Raw genomic sequence first — 18648 nt, forward strand, 5'->3', positions numbered from 1 at the left:
AGGCGCTAATCCACCCCCTAATGCAACAGGGGGATTAGCGCCTATTTAACGTACATCTGACGCGAGTGAGTGCGATAGTGCTCATCACATGCAAATGCATGTGAATGAGGCTATTACTCATTCACTCCGCATGCCAAAAAAAAAAAGTGTGCGTCTCAGACGCACATTTAGCTGTCAGGTATTAACTCCTGCCTGGAGCAGGCGTTAATAGCTGAGCACATGTAAAAGAAGAACAGAAAAGCAGAAAAAAATGCTTTTCTTACTTAAGCAAAAAAAAAAAAAACCTCGAGAAAACCGAGTTATGAAGACCGACGCGGTAACTCGGCATCGGTTTTCATAATTGTATCAATAGGCTGAAATTGTATCAATAGGCTGAAATGTAAATATTGTGCTGTTCAATTTCTCCCCTTCCATCCCAAGTTTATTTTCCTTGTTTTTTGTAACTTTCCCTCTCCCTTTTTCTGATTCACTGTATTTAAAGTTCAAGGTTCTTATTGAAAATATTGTTTTTTACGTTACGTTATGCTTTACACTCCTTGTTATTTGTAAACCGGGTTGATGTGATGCCTATCATGAAACTCGGTATAACAAAAACAATAAATAAATAAATAAATAAATAATTGGCCGCCTGCCAGTAATGAAAACGGATGCTGATAAAATCGGCGTCCGTTTTTATTACTGGCAGAAGGCCGGTTATGAAAACCGATGCCGAGTTTATTGGCTTCGGTTTTCGTAACCGGCAGTCGCTGCAGGTTCGTGTTAGCAAGGAGGCGCTAGGGGTGTGCAAGCGATCCTAGCGCCTCCTTGCTAGCGTGACCCCCTAATTTACATATAGCATAGCGCCCTTTCCGCGCTTGTTTTTGCAACGACCCTGTGTGTGGCTATTTTTGCAGGGGATAAGCTCCTGGGTTCAAGCCCCCAGGTATGATCCCAGTAATTGCATATGTTTATATGGGATAAACCCTCAGGTAGCCCCCAGTGTGGACCTCAGTGAGATTAGTCCCTCCCTCCCAGGTCAGAGCCCTTGGGCAGAACACCAGTGGGTACGGTCTGAACCCATAACAGCGTGTGTGTGTGTGTGTGTGTGTGTGTGTGTGAGTGAGTGCCTGAACGCCTGTATACATGTTTGTGTGTGTGTGAGAGAGAGAGAGGGAATGTGAGAGAGTCTGTATGTGATTGTGTGAGTTCATGTGTGCAAGAGCCTGTGTGCATGTTTGAATGCAGGTGTTCATGAGAACCTGTGTGTAGATGTGTATATATGAGGATCAGAGAGCTTGTGTATGTGTGAGAGAGGGAGGGAGTGTGTGCGTGTGTGTGTAAAAGAGAGGATAAAGTTACACTATGCGGGCCATCCAGTGCTCCTACCATGTGACAGGGGCCGGTCGATGGCACGGATAACCCTGTCACATGGTAAGGGCAAAGGGCCATCGGCGCCAATTTGATTAGTGGCAACCGACGGCTCGGGAGCGGGAGATCGCTCCCGGGATCCCCACTGGACCACCAGGTACCTGTAAAATGTTTTTGGGGGGGTCAGGAGGGTGGGGGAAGCAAAGGGATTAGTTTTAAAGGGTCAGGGTGGGTTTAGGAGTTATTTTTGTGTGCCGTTTTTCCCGCCCTCCCCCAAAACGATAAGAGAACCCCCACGATCAATATCATGGGGTTTTCCTATCGTTTCGGGGGAGCCCCCGATTTCTGACGATTTTGAAAATATCGACGATATTTTCAATCGTCCGAAGCCCGATTCACATCCCTAGTATACAACGCTGGAGGTCATACCTCAAAAAGGATACAGACAGAATGAAGGTGGTCCAGAGAAAGGCTACCACAACAGTGCAGTGTCTGCACCAAAAGCCCTAAGAAATGAGACTTGACCTAAATACATACATACCCTAGAGGTGGGTTAGGTAGAGACATTCAAGAACTTAGAAAATGTAAGCAACAAAACAAAAAGCAAACATATTTCAGTGGAAAGGAAATTTTAGAACAAAGGGATCATGGCATGAGGCTTTAAAGGGGTAGACTCAGGAGCAACATTAGAAAATATTTCTTCGCAGAAAAGATGTTGGATTTCATGGAACAGCCTCTCAGTGAACGTGATCAAGGCAAAAACAGTAATAGAATTCAGGAAAGCATGGGATAAGTGCAGAGGATCTGAGCTGTGAAGAGGTATAGGGAACACCACAGATCATCTGAGGTCTATGGCATTGTAACAGGAAATGAATTGGGAAGACTAGATGGGGCTTACGGTGCTTATTTACCATCATATTCTATGTTTCCATGTTTTAATGCTATTTGTGCACTTTGTTATGGAGGGTGGGAGGATTGCTTACTGGATTCACCCCTTCCTCAGTCTTCCTAAAATCACTTTTGCAAACTTGGGCTATTTTCTGATGTATATGGAGTGAAAGGATATGTTCCACAGCTGGGACCCCAGGAGATGTATACGGAATACCTGGAATACATAGCAGTAGTCTCTTTTCCATAGTGTAGGCCGTGGAAGGAGGCTGGATGCTGCAGATAGGCCTCAGCGCTGGGGTTCCCCATATCCAGGCCCCGTGTCGGTGGCTTTTCTGAGGCATGCAGAAAGGAGGAAGCTGTTGAGCTAGCAGAAGGTCCTGAAGGTGGAGGTGTGACAGGATTAAAGGAGCAGTCTGGACTGGGTAGTGAGATTCCCAGACCCAAGTTCCTGACTTCCAGGTCTTCACCCAATGTGGAGTCACAGGGCCCTGACAGTCGCAACTGTGAACAGCCTGCTTGAGAGAAGAAAAGTAATGACCAATCTCTACATTCAATAATAATTATAATCATTATAATTCTACATTCTGTCTAAGAGAACAACACCACGAGACAAGTTAGTGAATGGCCTCTTTATTAAATAATGATTAGAATCTTAAATCTGTTTCTCATCTCTCTCACAATGTGGAGTCTGAGACGTGAGTGTTATCTGTTCCTTCTCAGCCCTCTGAGTCACTGAATGAGTTGATCTCTCCCCTCTCTCCATACCGAGTCAATGAGGATTAAATGGATCTCCCCATCTCAACCTGCTAAGTTACTGAGGAGTCAGTGAAACTATTTGGATGTATATAATCAAAAAAAGAAAGGAGCCTAGGGATAAGATTAGTAGAGAGACAAATAGTGCTAACAAAATGGTGGGTTGCTATTTTAAGGAAACTAGCCGGTACTGGTGCTTTAATGAAGTAACAAACTCTCCAGGGCATGGTGCTGTTAAGGGGTGCATTAGGGAATGACCTGGGGAGAAGGCATGTGTGACTTACCCTTTTTGGTATTATCTGCTTCCTCCTTACTCTCAGGGTTCTCTGTGCTTCTCTTGCCTCGAGTCTGTCGCTCTCTGTGTGGGGTTAATACAGATAATGTGAGGGTAATGGAAAGAGGTCACGTCACATGTCTTCCAGGACTCCTGCTTCCCCTTCCTCTAAATCCATTTTTTGTTTGTTTTTACTGGAGATTCTGCTTGAGAATCCATCAGTTACAAAGCAATTTTTTGTCAGTAGGAGTGTGTTTTGAAAGGGAGGGGAGGTTAGTGAAGGAGGATGGTAGGTACCTTATGTGGCTGGTGGAAGAGGTGGCAACTTGGCCTTAATAGCAGCCACAATACAGACTGAAGTGGTAAAAGGGCGGCAGTAGTGACAACTTTGGGTCAGTTCTTTGAACAGAGTCAGTGAAAAGAGGAGACGAAGTGCACACAGAGAGGGTGTAATCCTCTGGCCAGAAGGGTGACCCTACTCACCTCTTGTTGTTCATGCCATTTTCCCGGAAGCCTTTGGCAAACGGATTGGTCTGGATCTTCAGCTGAGTGATCTGCAGTATGGGAAGAGATTGATTTTGGTCCTCAGAATCCCAGGATTCCCAGCACAACGTGATAACAGATGGTTGGACTCAGGGACTGGCAGGAGAATGGGCAGTAGAACAGATGGAGTTTGGATACATGGAGAAATGATGGATGTGATAGATGGAGTTTGGATGTATGTACAGATGGATGGAATTTGAATACACGGAGGAATAATAGATGGTGGGATGGATGGAAATTGGATACATGGAGAAATGATGGTAGGGTCATGGTGTTTGGATGATGGAAGGAGTTTGGATGCATGGAGAGAAATAATGGATGAAAGAAGATTGAATGCATGGAGTTGATGGTTGGACAGTAAATATATAATGTTTGTAGACACATAGAAAGGATGGATATTGGAATGCATGGAAGTTTGAATGTATAGAAACATAATGGATGGATAAATCGGTAGTTACAGGGACTGATGACTGACCCACTGAAACTTCAAAGGGATGGCTAGAGTGGAAAGATGGATATTTGGGCATACAGAACAATGAATAAATGGCTAGAAGGACAAAGTGTGAGAAGGATAGACACATGTTGGGATGAATGCATGGCTAGAACAGATGAGCAGGTACATAGGAAATATTGTAGCTGGATGGGTAAATGAAAGGACAACATGTGATGGAAAATTACTATTGAATGGAAAGCCAGATAGTGTGACGGATAGATGGATATATAAACATAAGAAAATGGAACGAGGGTTAGAACCTGAGTTATTTAATTATTAATTTTATGGACCTTTCCCCGGGATTAAAACAAGCTGCCCAAAGTGGTTTAACAGATTAAAAATAAAACAAACCACAAACCACCACCAAACATACATCCTATAATTAAAACAACCAAAAACTACATCAGAAAACAAACAGTGAACAACCAGTCCCTAGATGCCATAATCCTCTCTCCACAGCAGATGCCCTACCCCAGCAATAGCGCCTCTTAGACAAATCATCCTACCTCCAGTCTCTGCCTTCCCATATCCCTTAGTCCACAAAATCTGACCTCATTCCTCAAGGAGCCACCTTCCCATCTCCTCCCTGTAATCCAGACAATGCAATTTCATTCCTCAAGTAGCCACCTTCCCATCTCCTCCCTGTAATCAGACAATGCAATCTCATTCCTCAAGTAGCCACCTTCCCATCGCCTGTAAAGCCAGACCTCATAGCAATCATTGCTAAAAAAATATTCTATAGCCAGGAAACCAAAAATCACCAATCATCCCAGGCCTGTTACCTATGGAAGTTATACTGGGGAGAGTAACCATTTTGTTAAAGGAAAAGAACCTCTTAAACCTGATTTTCATCCAGTAGAGCAACTCCAAAGTTGTGGGGCAGAAACAGATAAGGCCTGAGCTCTCATCTATGCCTTTTGTACCTTTTTAAATGTTGGAACACATAATTTTTCCCCTTGACTCAATCTTAATTCCCATTTTGGGAAATACCAATTCAACTTATTTTTCAAGTAAGGTGGAACCCCTGCTTTCTAAACTTTGCAGGTTATTCGCCTCACACCTTAATAGGTAACAATGTAGTGAACAGAGTGGCACTAGCTCTTCTAGGCGGAGTCAGCGTGATTTTGGCAGCCATATTTTGAACTCTTTGCAATGCATGAATAAGTATCTCAGGGAAACACAAAAATTACCCACTGCAATAGTCCAAGTAAGAAGATATACACACATGAAAGATCCATTTTAAAATCTTTATCTCTAAGTAAGGACAAAGTTTATATGTACATCGCAGCTTGAGAAATGCATTCTGAATAATTTGAGAACTATATGACTCCAAGGTAAAAATAGCAATACAAATTAGTATCCAAATCAATGGCCAGAAGGACACAAGAAACAAGAGAGTCCTTCATAGTCAGTGAGAGGGAAATCCCTGGCAAATTACATAGGTCCATATTCAGTAGGTTGACGAGAGGCAAGTTAACAAGGCTCCCGCTGAATATACTCGGCTAGAGCTATCTGGGGAAAGTTATCTGGCTAATTTTTCCCACTCACTGGCTTACTCAATATTGCCCAACAACCCCCTGCAGGATCTCACTCCCTCCACCAGGGTCAAAGAGTTACCAAGAGGGAGCAGACAGCTTCCTGCGGGATCCCCCTTGCTTTATGGCCAGATAAAGAAAACTGTGGGACCCCCTGGATCCTTTCCCCTCCCACCCAGCCCTCTAATGTTAGGGTAAATGCTCCTGCCCTGGCCTCCCCTCCCAAACCTGTGCTCCGCCACCCCCCCCCCCCCCCCCCCACCTCTCTGCCCACACTCTCTCTTCCTCCTGGAGGCAGCCAGCACTGCTCTGACATATGTTACCAGCAGTGCGCTGGTAACATATGCAGCAAGCTTTATGGTCAGACTAACACTGGGTGTCAGGAATGCAGTAAGATTTATCACCTCCTGGTTTGGGCTGAGGGGTTATGGAGGGTTCTGGGTAAGATGGGAGGGGACTCGAAGCCACTTCTGCTTGTATTTAAATATCTGGAGGGTGAGCCACAAGTTTGCGAGGGGGGGGGGGACTGGGTCAGGAGCGTTTAGCTTAACATTGGAGAGCTGGTTGGGATGGGAAAGGATGCTGGTGGCCGCCGGTGCCACATATTTTGAACATAAGAAATTGCCATACTGGGTCAGACCAAGGGTCCATCAAGTCCAGCATCCTGTTTCCAACAGTGGCCAATCCAAGTTACAAGTACATGGCAAGTACTCAAACATCAGATAGATCTCAAGCTACTATTCTTACTGATTAATAGTATTTTATGAATTTTTCCTCTAGGAACATACTCAAATCTTTTTTAAACCCAGTTACACTAACTGCTGTAACCACATCCCCTGGCAATTAATTCCAGAGCTTAACTATGCACTCAGTGAAAAAGAGTTTTCTCCGATTTGTTTTAAATGAGCTACTTGCTAACTTCATGGAGTGCACCCTGGTCCTTCTATTATCTGAGATAGTAAATAACTGATTTACATTAACTTGTTCAAGTCCTTTCATGCTTTGTTTTTTGGCCAGAAAGGAAGATCCTAGATGGGGGTGACAGGACACTCTATGGTAACTTTTTGACACCGGCAATAGGGAGGGGAATCCTGCTGGGGGGGGGAAGGGGTTATCAGGCCCTCCCACGGGTTTTTTTTATATTTCACCAGATTGTCTGATCAGAGTTAGCTGGAGAACTTTACTGGCTAGCACTCAATATCAGCACTAGCTGCTTAAATTTAAGCTCCGCCCCCCAAATGCCTTCCCTGCCTCCTTATTTTTATTTTGAAACTGTTTATTGAAAAGCATAAAGATATAAATGCACGACATACATTAGGCTCTGATGCAAATCTGGCTAAAATTTAGCTATTCAACAGGACAGGATATTTAAAACTCAGGGTCTGTGTGGCTAAGTCCCAAACTTTGCCAGAGAAATCCTTTTGAATATGGACCTCACATCTGTAAAACCTCCATCTTCTGTCCATTACTACACAGTTTACTTAATGATATCCAACTGGCAATCATTTTAAAGCAATCATTTAATTGATCCAGAACTCCTGCGGAACTCCCTGTCCAGGGTACTACCAGTTGGATGTCCTGTGCATATACGTAAGCCATAAGCCCTAGAGAACGGATCATCTGGCTCAGCGGATGCATGTAGAGACTGAAGAGAAGTGGAGATAAATACAAGCCCTGGGGCACAGTGCACACCCTAGTGGAGCAGCATGGGATCTGAGCTAAGCCCATTTGCAGGCACAAAAGAACACCTATCTGTAAGAAAAGATGCAATCTAGTTTAAAACTGAATTTCCAATTCCTAATGTTCTACATTTGCTTAACCACTGGATCAAATGCACTAGACAGATCAAGTAAAATGAGAAACATAAAAGCCATTATTGAGGTATCGAAGAACATCATCTTTTTCTGCTAACGACACTGTCTCAGCGCTATGCCTTGGTCTAGTAACCTGACCATTTTTATACAAGAGAACAACTGGGTTTGTAGCTACTTTCTCAATGATCTTGGACAGAAGTGGAATCCCTGAAACAGGTCTATAACTAGCACAGCTAGAAGCGGTTCAGCAATGGCTCTTTTATTAATGGGAAATAATAGGCTTAGGGGAAGATATCCTAAGTCTAAAGAACCATTTACTACCTTTAATAAATATGGAAGAATATAGTCTGGTTAAGGACATGTAGCCCCTCTTCCGGTAGTTGAGGTTGGAAGGCAGGAGGACATGGGGTCCTGGGGCCAACCTCTCTCTCTTTCTCTGCCCCACAGCCTGGGATATTGGAGTCTTTCCAATGGGGGGAGTGGGGGGGTGGGGAGGAAAGAAGAAAGGAAACACTCCACCAAGGCCCAAGGGAGAGGGGTGGATCTCTTTTTCTCTCCTGAGGAGGTCTCTCTTACTTCAGAGGGGGAGAATGTGAGGGCCAACAACAGATGCTGGATGCTCAAGTTGGGTTCCCAAAAACAAAATGTTGCAGGTGTGGACCCTTGGACTGAGATCGAGTTGGCGCTGGTGGAGCTGGTTGTGGCAGAGGCCCAACTGGAGCTTCACCTATACCAGCCCTCATTCCCCTTAGGTGTTAGGCCCTCAGGTGCCGAGGCCAGAAGGATTTAGCCGCAAGCCTCTGTGGATGAGGTGGAGATCCGTGGAGATGGTCGAGTCACAGGCTAGGGTCCAGGGCAGGCAGCACAGGCATAGTCGGAGACAGACAGCGGTCAGGGCAGGTGGCATTCAGATGTGGTCAAGAGTCAAGCAGCGGTCGGAGGCAGGTGGAGTTCAGTCATAATCAAGAAACAGGTGGTGGTAAGTGGCGGGCAGAATTCAGTCATCAAGAATCAGGTGGTGTCAGTGGCAGGCAGAGTTCAGTCATAGTCATGGGTCAAGCAGGCCGAGGTCATAACCAGAGATCTGTCCAAAGGAAGAAGGGATGGATAAGCAGGCAGGGAGATGAGGAACAGCACAGGCAGGAGAAGACACTGAAGGACTGAGGACTGACCACTGAACAAAGAGGAAGAACTAAAGACTGACCACTGGATAAAGACGAATAACTCAAAAACGAAGACCAGGGACTGCCAAGAAAAAAACCAGGAACACGCTGAGGCAACTTCCTCTTCCAGAGGTACTCAACCTATTGCCGAGGTATAGATTGAAGGGAAGAAGGCTCTTTTATTGGCCAGAGGCTGAGATGTCATCAGTGGGCAATGCGGGGGATTTCCCGCTATGTATCCTTTAAATTGGGGAAAGTCGGGCATGCACGCATCTAGGGCCAGGCAGGAGATACGGTGGCATCCCGTCTCATAGCGTCGAGCAGAGTACAGTGGTTTACTGTGCTGCAGCTCATGGAATCCAGGACAGCATCTAGCAAGGGAAGAAAAGGCTTGGGGCTGGAGGTAAACATGATGGTTCGTAGCCTCGCCTTGCGGACCACCAAATGCAACAGTACCCTCTCCTCTTAAACCCCCTCACTGAGGGCCTTGGTTTCTTGGGATGTAGGGTATGAAACTTCCTTAGTAGGTTGGTATCTAGAATGTTGGTGACGGGTTCTCATGTATTTTCTTCGGGACCATACCTCTTCCAGGAGATGTGGTACTCCTACCTCATGCCTCTTCGCCAAAAGTCCAGGATTTCTTTTACTTCATAAATCGTGTTGCCCTCAATGCTCACTTCTTGTGGTTTAGGTGGTCCTCTAGAGCAGTGGTTATCAACCTTTTTTCTGTCGAGACACACCTGACAGATGGTTCTCACATGCATGACACACTGAACACATGACCATCATAGGGCTAAATGTAAAAGTACAGTTTGCATCCACAGGAACCCCCTTGACCCACAATAATGGATGTAAAGCAGATTTACTACATTCCCCGTACAACTCACCCTACAAAAAAGATATTCTGGTTCTGGTGTCTTCTCAGTAACAGCAACACAAACTCCTTATACTACCAGGCTCAATAGCCTTACTTATGAAAAGACAGCAGTTTACCACCAATGCATGTCCTCTTGAGAAAACACAACAAATAAGACTGATACAAACGCTTACATGCTAGTAAAATATCTCACCTCAATAACACTCATAGAACTGACCTAACATACTCCCAGGATCTGCAGTAATGCATATAAACTAATCTGCATACAGTTACACCTGTATTATGGAATGCACTCAAACAGGAGCAACCCTATCTATGAAAAGGCAACACTACAAATATTAAATCAGGCCCTAAACACCAATACACCTCCTATTAGGAAAACAGAACTAGCAAGCAGCAACCACAGAAATAATTGTAAAACTATACTAATAAGCAGAATAAATGTTTCAAAACAGCTATGAACAGAATAACATCCAATAATTAAAAACTCATAAAAGCTATTAAAAATTCTACAAACACCAATAAAATATTTCAAAACAGTAGACATATCACATAATATTCAGTAATTAAAATGGCAGTCAATCAAGAAAAATAAACTTTAAAAGCCACCTTTACTTACCCCTTCCAGCAGCTCTCCTACTTCTCTTCCATGCAGGTCAGTAGCACACACCAGAAGCAGCAGTAGTGGCTGAAGCTCTGTCCTCATGGTCCTCTTCCTTAGGGCTCACAACCAGTCTCTCTGTCTCTCACACACACACATACCAGTCACACCCCCAAGACCAGTTTCTGTCTCTCACACACCAAACATCTCCCGACCAGTCTTTCTCTTACACACACACTAGGCACCTTCCCCAGCAGTCTCTCTCTGTCATGCACCCACTCACACACAGGCTTCCCACTCCCATGTTCTATTTTACATATACAGGCTTCTCACTCCCATGCTGTGTCTCACACATACCCAGTCATCCAGGTTTCTCAATCCCATGCTCGCTCTCTCCACATGCACAGGCTTCCCATAATCACTTTCTCTCTCTCACACATACACACGCACCAGTTTCTCTCTCACTCTCATGCTCACTCTCTCCACATGCACAGGCTTCTAATTCCCATAATCACTTTCTTTCTCTCACATACATACACACAACAGTCTCTTTCTCTCACACACACCAGTCACCTTACCAACCAGTCTATCTCTCATGCATACACACACACAGGCGTCCAACTCCCACGCTCTCTCTCTCATATAAAGGCTTCTCACTCTCATGCTCTCTTTCACACACACACCCACACACTAGGCTTCTTACTACCATGCTTTCTTTCTCACACATATACACACACACTCACCAGTCACCTCCCTGACCAATCTCTCACTCTCTCTCACACACACCAGTCACCTCCCTGACAAATCTTTCTTTCTCTCACACACACAAACACACACTCCAATCTTCTCCCTAACCAGTCACTTTCATTGTCTCACATATACAAACATCACCTCTCTAGCCAGTTTCTCTCAATCACACACATGCTGTCTCTCACTCACTTACACACAGGCTCTCAATCACAGTTACACATACACACTCTCATTCACACATACATTCTCTCACTTACACAGAGACTGGCTGGCTGTCTCTATCTCTCACTTCCTACTCCCCCCCCCCACCCAAAGCACAAATGGTAGGTGCAGCAGCCTCCTCCTCCAGCCCCTTCAGACCAAAAAAGAAGAATCCCATCGGCTGCAGGAGGCTAATGCTGCTGTCTCCTTTGTCGATTGCCGGCTCTTTCGGATTTTGCTCTGGGCCCACACTACTGCTCGGACCCGATGCTGCCACCACTACTTTTCCATGCAGCATGACTTTCTTCTTCCTGCACACCCCACTGCACATCACTTCCTATTCCGGGCCACAGGGGCAGGTGCTGGAAGAAAAAAAGGCCCAGCCGCAGTTGCCAGCTTCCACTAACACTGCTGCGGTTCCCATCTGGGCTTGAATGTGCTGATAGCCCAGGTGGCAATGGCAGCAGTGGAAGATCATCTGCCTCTCGCTCGGTGAAGCAAGAGGAGGGAAGAGCAGCGGGAGACTGGTAGCACATGACACCCCTGCCGGTGCTTGGCGACACACTGGTGTGACGCGACACACCGGTTGAGAATCGCTGCTCTAGAGGGCCAGGAGAGTACTAGAAGCTTTAGTAAGGAGATGTGGAAAACATGGTGTATACCTAATGTAGGTGGCTGCCTCAACTGGTATGTCACAGGTCCTATTTGGCAAAGGTTGGTAAAAGGTCCAATGTATCATGGAACGAGGCACATGGAGGGCAATGTGAGGCATATGTGGTGCATGCTTAACCACACCTTCTTGCCTCTTTGAGGTGCGAGCCTCTTGTGTGCATCAGTGATTTTATTGGCCTTCTTGGCTACCTTTTAGATCATGTTGTTTGTGCAAATCCAGAGGTTCTGGAGCTCCTGAGCGGATAGCCGAGATGCTGGTGATGGCACAGCCACAGGGAGAGGCAGAGGAGACAAGGTTTGCTTCTCGTACACTACTTGGAAAGGCGAAGACCAGGTAGTGCTACAGACATGAGAATTGTGAGGAAATTCTGACCAGGGCAGAAGAGAAACCCAATTATCCTGGCATTTGTTGACGTAGGCCCAGAGGAAGGTTTTGAATGTTCGGTTTGTACGCTCGGACTCCCTATTTCCCTGTGCGTGGTATGCAGCCATGAAGTCCAACGTGATATCGAACATTTTACAGAGCGAATGCCAGTATTTCACCATGAACTATACTCCTCAGTCTGATACAATATGTTTGGGTGGACTGTGTAAATGGAAAACATGGAGTGTGAAATTGCGTGCAAACTCCGGAATGGAAGGGAGAGCTGGAGGTGGGACAAAATGAGTCATCTTTGAGAAATGATCAATACCACCTAAATTATGGTGGTGCCTCTAAGAGAGGGAGGTTTACTATAAAATCAATGGACAAGAGGGTCCAGGGTTCCTGGGAGCTGACAATGACTGTATCAGTCCCCAGGGTCAGCCCGACAGAGTGTTCTGCTGAGCGCAGGTGGGGCAAGACCCCATGTATGCTTTAAGACCATGCTTCATCTGAGGCCACTAATAGTATTGCTGACACGTCCAGCATGATATGCGACACGGGAGTCACTGGACCATTTTAATACCCTTTTGTGCAGTTTACTGGGAACGATCCTCTTTCCTGGAGGGACAATCTTAGAGGCAGCTAGGAGGATCCTGGCTGGATCGATGATATGCCAGGAGATTCTGGGATGTCCTCATCCTGGAAGGAGCGTGAGAGGGTGTCTGCCCGGATGTTTTTGAGAGCCGGACGATACCTCAGCTCAAAATCAAAATGTGCAAAGAACAGAGATCAGTAAGCCTGTCATGCAGTCACTGGGTATGATGGAGGTGTTCCAGATTCTTATGATCCATATTTATAATAATACAGTGCTGAGCACCTTCTAGCCAATGATGCCACTCTTCTAGTGCTAACTTAATTGTGAGGAGTTCTCTGTCCCTGATGTTGTAGTTGTGTTCAGGCAGAGAGAATTTCTTTGAGAAGAATGAGCAAGGATGGAGAGCCCTCTTAGGCAAATACTGGCTTAGTACAGCCTCTACACCCACTGTGGAGGTGTCCACTTCCAAGATGAAGGGGCATGTAGGGTCTGAGTGGTGAAGACAGGATTTCTTTAAGAACGCATCTTTAGTTCAAAGGCTGCTACTGCTTCAGGTGGTCAAACCTTCATGTTAGCTCCCTTATGGGTGAGGGCTGTGAGAAAGGCCACAGTCCTTGAGTAATTCACAATGAAGTGATGGTAATAGTTGGCGAAGCCTAGAAACATTTGTAGGGCTCGCAGACCTATTGGATGGGGCCAATCCTGGATGCTTTAAACCCTCTTGGGGTCCATGTGAAAGCCTTTTCTGGATGTAATATAATCCCGGAAGGGGAGACTCTCCCTTTCGAAATAGGCACTTCTCATTTTTAGCATATAGATTGTTTTCTCACAGCTGCTGTAGATCTAGACATACATTGTGACAATGGGAGCTGAGGTTCTTTGAAAACAATTGAGGATATCATCAAGGTATATGACAACACAGACATAGAGAAGATCCCAGAAAATCTCATTCATCATTTTTTGGAAGATAGCCAGGGTATTACATAGCGTGAAGGGCATTACCAAGTTCTCATAATGGCTGTCCCCACTGTTGAATGCTGTCTTCCATTCAACACCAGCTTTAATTCTAACCAAGTTGTAAGCCCCTCAGAGGTCTAATTTTGTAAAGATCCTGGCCTCTTGGAGCCGGTCAAAGAGTTCCAAGATTAATGACAGAAGATACTGATCCTTTTTTTGTGATGGTGTTTAATCCATGGTAGTCAATATAAGGCCTGAGTGAGCCATCCTTTTTGGCAACAAAAAAGCCAAAAAGCCGGCCCCCTACCGGAGATGTGGATCATTGGATGAAGGCCTGGTCTAGATTCTTGCGGATGTACTCTGACCTTGCCTTGGTTTCGGGAAGTGACAAGGGGGTATACCTTACTCCATGGTGGTTTGGTATTGGGTGACAACTAGTTTCCGCAGTCGTACACTCTGTGGGGTGACAATGTCTCAGCCCTCTTCTTCAAGAATACATCCTCAAATTTGCTGCACTGCAGAGGGATGCCCAGAAGTGTGGCAGCCAGGGGTAAGCGGAGTGGAGGTTCTACCCACTCCAGACATGAATCGTGGCATTGCAGGCCCCAGCAGGTGAGTTGCATTGTGGCCCAGTCAATTTGTGGGGGATGCAGCTGGAGCCAGGGAAGCCCCAGCACAATTGGATGGACAGCTGTTCCTTATGGAATAGGCCGGTATGCATGGTAAATGAGATGGTAGGAAAGGTGATCTGACCAGGCAACGAATCCCCGTATATGGGAGAGATGATTAAGGGGGACTTCCTTAGAACAGTGGGAAGCTGTAGATGATCCAACCAGAGCTTTCATCAAGAAGTTTCCCCTAGCACCGGAGTCCACCAATGCCAGGGCAGATAACTCCTAGTTGTTCATGGTGATCTTCACCGTAAGAGTCAATTGAGGAGTAGGGGGTCATGAAGTCTAGGATCACCTCTTCACCAGATCCTAGGCTTGGAAGTTTCCTGGCTTGACTGGGTATTGAGCAAGCTGGTGCCCTATGTCTGCTCAGTAAAGGCACAAGCCTAACTGGCGATGATGGTGTCTCTCCTCGAGTGTGAGGTAGCCATGTCTGAGCTTCATGGGTTCGTCCAAGCATACAGAGAAGTGGGCACAAGAAATGGGGTGCCAACATGATGTCCCTACAAGGAGGATGAACCTCCCTGGCCCATTGTTGAAAGCAGTGGTCGAACCTCCCAGCCAAGTCAATGAGCCCTTCTAGGGACTGCAGATGTTCACGAGCAGCCAGCTCATCCATCACCCTGGAGGACAAGCCTTCCAGGAAGATGCTGCAGAAGCAATCCTCTCTCCAGTTGAGTTTGGTGGCCAGGGTCCAAAACTCTATAGCGTAGTTCACTAGAGGCCAGTTGCCCTGGCCTAGATGCAGAAGGTTGGAGCCCACTATGGCCAGCCAGCCTGGTTCCTCGAAAACTGTCTTAAGGCACCATGAACCACTGCAGGTTCTGAAGGAGTGGATCAGCATGCTCCTATAATGGAGAAGCCCAGGCAAGAGCCTTACCATCAAGGAGGGAAAGAATGAATGTTGTCTTCACTATGTCATCAAAGAAGAGTGCTGCTTGGAGTGAGAAATGCATATAGCATAAATTAAGAAATCCTTGGCACTGTTTAGGGTCCCTGGCATACCAGGATGGAGCAGGTACTTTCAAAATTGGGCAACTCGAAGTGGCAAACCCAGGTGAGACAGCCGATGGCAGAACTGGTACAGCCGAAGCCAAGGTTCCATCTAGACGGGTGATGAGTCACTTCATAGAAGCCGGTGTTGAAGAAAGCCCTGCTGCTCTTGGAGTTTGTGCACTAGGCCCGGAATGGCCTGGAGGGCAGTGACATCCGCCAAGTCCATGGCCTCTGCAATCTGTTGCGGGCGTGGACCCTTGGGCCGAGGTGGAGTTGGCATAACCTGCAGGGAGGAGCCCTGCAGGACCCCACCGTTGGCTGGCAGAGCTGGTTGTGGCAGAAGCCCAACTGGAGCTTCACCTGTACCAGCGTTCGTTCCCCTTAGGTTGAGCCCTTGGGTGCAGGGGCCAGCAGAACTTAGGCACAGGCCTCTGTGGACAAGGTGGAGATCCGTGGAGACAGACAACTCACAGGCCAGGGTCTGGGGCATGTTTAGCACAGGTATAGACAGAGACAGACAGTGGTCAGGACAAGCGGCATTCAGATGTGGTCAAAAGTCAGGCAGTGGTCTGAGGCAGGTGGAGTTCAGTCTTAAACAAGAATCAGGCAGTGGTCAGTGGCAGGTGGAGCTCAGGTGGAGTCACCGGTCAGGCAGGCCGAGGTCAGAACCAGAGTTCTGTCCAAGGGAGGGAGGGAGATGAGGAACAGCACAGGCAGGAGAAGACACTGAAGGACTGAGGACTGACCACTGGACAAAGATGAAGAACTCAAGAACGAAGACAAGGGACTGCCACAACGAAGACCAGGAATGCAGGAATGAAGACCAGGAACTCGCTGAGGCAACTTGCTCTACCAGAGGTAGCCGACCTATTGCCGAAGCATAGATTGAAGGGAAGAAGGCCCTTTTATGAGCCAGAGGCTGTAATGTCATCAGTGGGTGCCGCGGGGGATTTCCCGTTGCAGGCCCTTTAAATTGGGGGAAGTCGGGTATGCACGTGCCTAGGGCCGGGCAGGAGAGACGGCAGCTTTCTGCCGTGCCGCGGCTTGTGGTATGCAGGACGGCATCTAGCGAGGGAGAACCCAGCTCGGGGCTGGAAGTAAGCATGGCAGTTCGCAGCCTTGCCCCGCAGACCGCCAACGGCAGCACCAAACTTTACTATAGCAATTCTTCAATAGCAAATAGAGGCATTCTACACATCGGCTCTTGGCACAACAGTTTGTTATTACAATCCTCCAACTTTCCTTATCTGTGCAAGTGTCCTTCACCAGCCAGGGTATGGAAAAAGCAAGATTTCCTAGGTGGACAGAGGTATCCTATTTATGGATGGAAAATCCCCTTCAAAAACACTGGCAGAAAAACAAGGTCTCAGGTTTAACAAAAAGATCTTACTCATAATTCTCTTTCTCCAGATGACACACAGGATCTTTTGGAAGAAAGGTCCAGGCTGCAGGAAAGAAACAGCTCTTCTGGTTTTCTCCACTTCAGGGCAGGAAGGGTGACAGTAAAACTTCCTTCCAAAACTCGGGCAAATCTTCACAAAACTGCAAAACTGAAACTCTCCTGCAGCGAGTGTGGTTTGTGTGACAGAGAACAGCAGCATCTCTTCTACTCCTGGCCTTCCCAAGAAAAAGGACTCTTCCAAAGTCCTGGAACCTAGGGCACGAACCAAGAATCTCACAGAATAAACTCTCAAAACAAGTCCAAGAATCCCTTAAACATCCATGAGGGCACCCTCACTGAGCAGGTTGTGTCCCAGCAAGGCAATTGCCTCCTTCCTATTCAATGCAAGTTCCAAGCCGTGAGGCCTAGCACACCAAAAGCAGGAAGAAGTTTAACTCAGGAGAGCACAGCTTCTGCTCCTCTGATTTCTAACTCAAATTGCTAGACCTTGTAGTTCAGCAAGCTGCTTTTACTCCAGCAGGGGCCCTAGCCATACCAGCCACCTCTGTGAGATGCTGTCCTGAAAGGGTGCACCCCCTACTATTTCAGAAAGGGTTTAGAAATTAGGGCCCTATAGTGGCAATTCCGAGAGGTCCCCACAGAACGTATCAGTCTAACAGAACAAGGATACAGTTCACACTGGGTTGGTCTCATGGAACTCATAATTTTCATGATTTCAAACAAAGACAAGGATCTGAATACCTTAGAAAAATGTATTAGGTTGTGAAGCAGTGTCCTTATCCAAAGAACCTGTTCTCTCTTTTCCTATGTTCAGCTCTTTACCTACAGGTTGATCAGTACTCCAAGTCCTAGTAAGACCATCCTTGTTTCCACTATTAATCTGAAGGCTGATAATCTTTTCAATAAAACAAAAAAAAGAATCAAAATGTGTCGTAACTAGGCATCTGAGTAACATCAAAAGTTCTATGGACAGATTTTCCCAATAGATTACCAATAATAGAAAAAGCACTCTAGCATGGTTCTCTTTAGCTATAATAATGCTTGTGTCAAACCTTTTTTTGGCCGTCACTGTCTCAGAAGGACAATGGAAGGCAAAGATGATTGACAAGGTCAGTGCAACCCACTAGGTAGTATAAGCAACTTCCTAGAGCGATCTTGTCCCTACTCCTCCATGCCATACCTACATCCCATCGTTGTCTCTGCCAGCTGCCTGCCTCCACCCACTTTCCCTCCACCCTGCTACCTCAGTGCAACTGACCTGAATTGGAGGGCCTGGGTCCTATCACCAAATAGCATCCGCTGTTGGTCAGTGAGTGAGAAGACTGTGAGCCACTTCTGGTCAGCCAGTGCGTTGCATTTATAATTCCCATAGTGGATCCACCAGCTCTGGTGCAAGCTTCCTGCCAAACTGGAAAATATGCGGGAAGAGTTGATGGGGAACCACCGTGGGGACTGGGAGCCTCTACTGGCTTGCAGTCCCCGTGTTTACTGTTGGATTGAAGCTGGTGCAGTTTGTTGGTAGTACCAAAGGCTAACACCCACTTCCTGCTCAGCCATTTCAGTGACGAGGTGAACGGGGCAGAAGGGGGTGGGGAAAGGTGGAGCTGGAGCTGAAGGGGGGGCCAGAGTGAAGGATGGCAAAACTGTTTGCTCCAGCCCTGATGGATGAAAATATGTATGAATAAAAGAAGGATGGATATATTAGAGATGGGAATATGGATAATGAGATGTAAAGGATAAGCTGGATGG

General features: G+C 46.5%; 1 protein-coding gene across 1 annotated transcript in view; it reads right to left on the minus strand.

Moving 5' to 3' along the window:
- TBX6 (T-box transcription factor 6) overlaps window positions 1-18648 on the minus strand; it is a 117314-nt gene that overhangs the window by 46492 nt on the left and 52174 nt on the right. Inside the window, exons 5-7 of the mRNA XM_029607004.1 lie at window positions 3749-3819; window positions 3276-3349; window positions 2453-2750 (exon numbers count right to left, since the gene is read on the minus strand). Of these exons, the coding sequence (XP_029462864.1) occupies window positions 2453-2750; window positions 3276-3349; window positions 3749-3819 (443 nt within the window). The remainder of the gene's footprint in view (window positions 1-2452; window positions 2751-3275; window positions 3350-3748; window positions 3820-18648) is intronic.

This window comes from Rhinatrema bivittatum, chromosome 6, assembly GCF_901001135.1.
Source record: "Rhinatrema bivittatum chromosome 6, aRhiBiv1.1, whole genome shotgun sequence".
Taxonomy (NCBI): domain Eukaryota; kingdom Metazoa; phylum Chordata; class Amphibia; order Gymnophiona; family Rhinatrematidae; genus Rhinatrema; species Rhinatrema bivittatum.